The following is a 2,940-nucleotide window of genomic DNA, read 5'->3' as shown; positions in this document are numbered from 1 at the left end:
AGGTGGCGAGATTCTGACCCTGCCTGGAGGGCTGCTGGGGACACCCAACCCTTCTCCAGTAGAACCATGCGTGGCAGTGGGAGGGGAGGACCTCCAGAGGGAGACCCTCAGCTCTGGAGCCCAGATCCCCTCCTGATGGAGTAGGAAGGGGACAGTGAAAATTCAGGAAGCTGGACGCTCCTCCGGAACCCGCCCCCGCCCAGGTCAGAGGGTCCAGGGAGGGGCCAGCGGGAAGGACCCAGGTAGGCCCTGCCTCTTGCTGCAGCGGTGGCCTGGGCTGGGCAGGGGAGCCAGCAAGCCACTGAGGGTCCCAGCCCCTTCCCCAAGGGCCCTTGGGGGGCAGGGAGGACGCCACAGCCTCTGCGTCCCTGCTCCCCCTTCTCTTTGTGGGCTCCGTCCAGGGCCTCTGCTCTCTCCCTCCCTGTGTCAGCTTTGCCTTGTGCCAGAGTTGGTTTGGGAGTGAGGACAGAAGACCATCTTGTCCCATAAAGGCACTCGAAGTCCCTGGTGCTGACGGTTACACATGGGTGTAGAGTTTCCAGCATGGGCGCCCCTGGGGACTCAGGGCGCCTCCCCAAAGACGGGGCCTTTTCTGAAGGCGCTGCACTCCAGGAAGGACTTACCGGCTGTTGGGAAGGCAGCCTCCCCAGAACTTGGTGTGAAAAAGGGCCCTCTCCTCCCCATGGAGCCTCCCAGCGGGGTGCGGGGAACGGCAACCAGCGGGACACTGCCGCCCTCCCCCAGTTACTGCCCGGGGGTCCGACTCCGTGGGTGGGTGGCAGCTCGCCTCCGAAAGTCTGGCAGCACCGGCCCTCATCAGCAGCCCTTTCTTTCCCACCCGGGGGTCTCTCCTTCTGAGAGGTCGCGGGGGAGGTGGGGGGCTGTGCGCGGGGGAGGCCTCAGCGGAATCCCGCCCGGCCTGAGAAGAAAGGGAGCCCCCGGGGAGGAGGCGGCCCCGACCCGCCCCCGCCCGCCCGCCCCGCCGCCGATTGGCCCTGAGCCGCTATATCTGGGCGCCCGCCCGGCCCGAGGCCACCGCCGTCCCCACTGCCATCCGCCCTCCCGGCCTGGCCTGCCCTTGCGCCCGGCTCCCCAGTGCCCGCCGCCCGCCCGCCGCGCTCCCGCGCTCCGTTCCGCCCAGGCCGCGCCCAGCTGGAATGCAGAGATCGCCGCCCGGCTACGGCGCACAGGACGACCCGCCCGCCCGCCGCGACTGTGCATGGGCCCCGGGACACGGGGCCGCCGCTGACACGCGCGGCCTCGCCGCCGTCCCCGCCGCCCTCGCCGCGCCCGCCGCGCCCGCCTCGCCGCCCAGCCCGCAGCGCAGTCCGCCGCGCAGCCCCGAGCCGGGGCGCTATGGCCTCAGCCCGGCCGGCCGCGGGGAACGCCAGGCGGCAGACGAGTCGCGCATCCGGCGGCCCATGAACGCCTTCATGGTGTGGGCAAAGGACGAGCGCAAGCGGCTGGCTCAGCAGAACCCGGACCTGCACAACGCGGTGCTCAGCAAGATGCTGGGTGAGCGGCGGGAGGGCGGCAGAGAAGGGGGAGCGGGCGGGGGGGCTCGGGCCGGGGTGGGGCGGGGGGGGCAGGGGTCCTGGGCCGCGGGGTACGGGGGCTGCGCCAAACCCTCGCGGGGCGTCCCAGGCGCACGGAGGGCTCGGCGCCCACCCGCCCGACGGCGTTCCACTCACTGGCGCCCACGGCCCGCAGGCAAAGCGTGGAAGGAGCTGAACGCGGCGGAGAAGCGGCCCTTCGTGGAGGAAGCCGAACGGCTGCGCGTGCAGCACTTGCGCGACCACCCCAACTACAAGTACCGGCCGCGCCGCAAGAAGCAGGCGCGCAAGGCCCGGCGGCTGGAGCCCGGCCTCCTGCTCCCGGGATTAGCGCCCCCGCAGCCACCGCCCGAGCCTTTCCCCGCGGCGTCTGGCTCGGCTCGCGCCTTCCGCGAGCTGCCCCCGCTGGGCGCCGAGTTCGACGGCCTGGGGCTGCCCACGCCCGAGCGCTCGCCTCTGGACGGCCTGGAGCCCGGCGAGGCTGCCTTCTTCCCACCGCCCGCGGCGCCCGAGGACTGCGCGCTGCGGCCCTTCCGCGCGCCCTACGCGCCCACCGAGTTGTCGCGGGACCCCGGCGGTTGCTACGGGGCTCCCCTGGCGGAGGCGCTCAGGACCGCGCCCCCCGCGGCGCCGCTCGCTGGCCTGTACTACGGCACCCTGGGCACGCCCGGCCCGTACCCCGGCCCGCTGTCGCCGCCGCCCGAGGCCCCGCCGCTGGAGAGCGCCGAGCCGCTGGGGCCCGCCGCCGATCTGTGGGCCGACGTGGACCTCACCGAGTTCGACCAGTACCTCAACTGCAGCCGGACTCGGCCCGACGCCCCCGGGCTCCCGTACCACGTGGCACTGGCCAAACTGGGCCCGCGCGCCATGTCCTGCCCAGAGGAGAGCAGCCTGATCTCCGCGCTGTCGGACGCCAGCAGCGCGGTCTATTACAGCGCGTGCATCTCCGGCTAGGCCGCCGGCGCCGCCCGGGTCCCTGCAGCGCTTCCTCCCGCAGCCCCCGCGACCGATCCGACCGCGTCGCTGCCGCTCTGCTCTCTCATACGCGTGTATGTTTGGTTCCATGTCACAGCCCCCTAGGAGCCAGTGATGATCGGCCTTGCGCCCGTTCCACGTCCCAGGCCACCCTTCCTGGGCTTCTGGGCCACCTGCCCTCGGGGGGCCCCTGCGAGGGTGCCTGGAGTTCCCACGTGTCCCGGGGCTTTTCCAGGAAGCCCGAGCCCAGGACCTGTTGGCAGAGTTGCCAGGGTTACATTTTTGAAGCACCTGTTCCTTTTCTTGCAGTGTATTTTCTACAACCAGATTGTATTAATATTTTTTACTTTGCCCTTTTAAAAAATATACCTAATACAATATATTTAATTTTTAATTAAACTCTTAAACTTTT

At 70.4% G+C, this 2,940-nt stretch overlaps 1 protein-coding gene across 1 annotated transcript; it reads left to right on the top strand.

The window, feature by feature from the left end:
* Positions 1–1,017: 1,017 nt before the first annotated feature.
* On the top strand, positions 1,018–2,940 carry SOX18 (SRY-box transcription factor 18). The gene is made up of 2 exons (XM_034952159.3): positions 1,018–1,515; positions 1,711–2,940. The coding sequence occupies exons 1-2, from the start codon at positions 1,158–1,160 to the stop codon at positions 2,505–2,507; spliced, it is 1,155 nt and encodes a 384-aa protein (XP_034808050.1). The 5' UTR covers positions 1,018–1,157; the 3' UTR covers positions 2,508–2,940.

This window comes from Pan paniscus, chromosome 21, assembly GCF_029289425.2.
Source record: "Pan paniscus chromosome 21, NHGRI_mPanPan1-v2.0_pri, whole genome shotgun sequence".
NCBI classification, from domain to species: Eukaryota; Metazoa; Chordata; class Mammalia; order Primates; family Hominidae; genus Pan; species Pan paniscus.
This window is presented reverse-complemented; position numbering and strand designations above follow the sequence as displayed.

Excerpts from the sequence above, each read along its gene's own strand:
- SOX18 (XM_034952159.3), top strand. The coding sequence starts at position 1,158 with ATGCAGAGATCGCCGCCCGGCTACGGCGCACAGGACGACCCGCCCGCC. Across the intron at positions 1,516-1,710 it reads GGTGCTCAGCAAGATGCTGG|GCAAAGCGTGGAAGGAGCTG; the intron begins GTGAGCGGCGGG and ends CACGGCCCGCAG.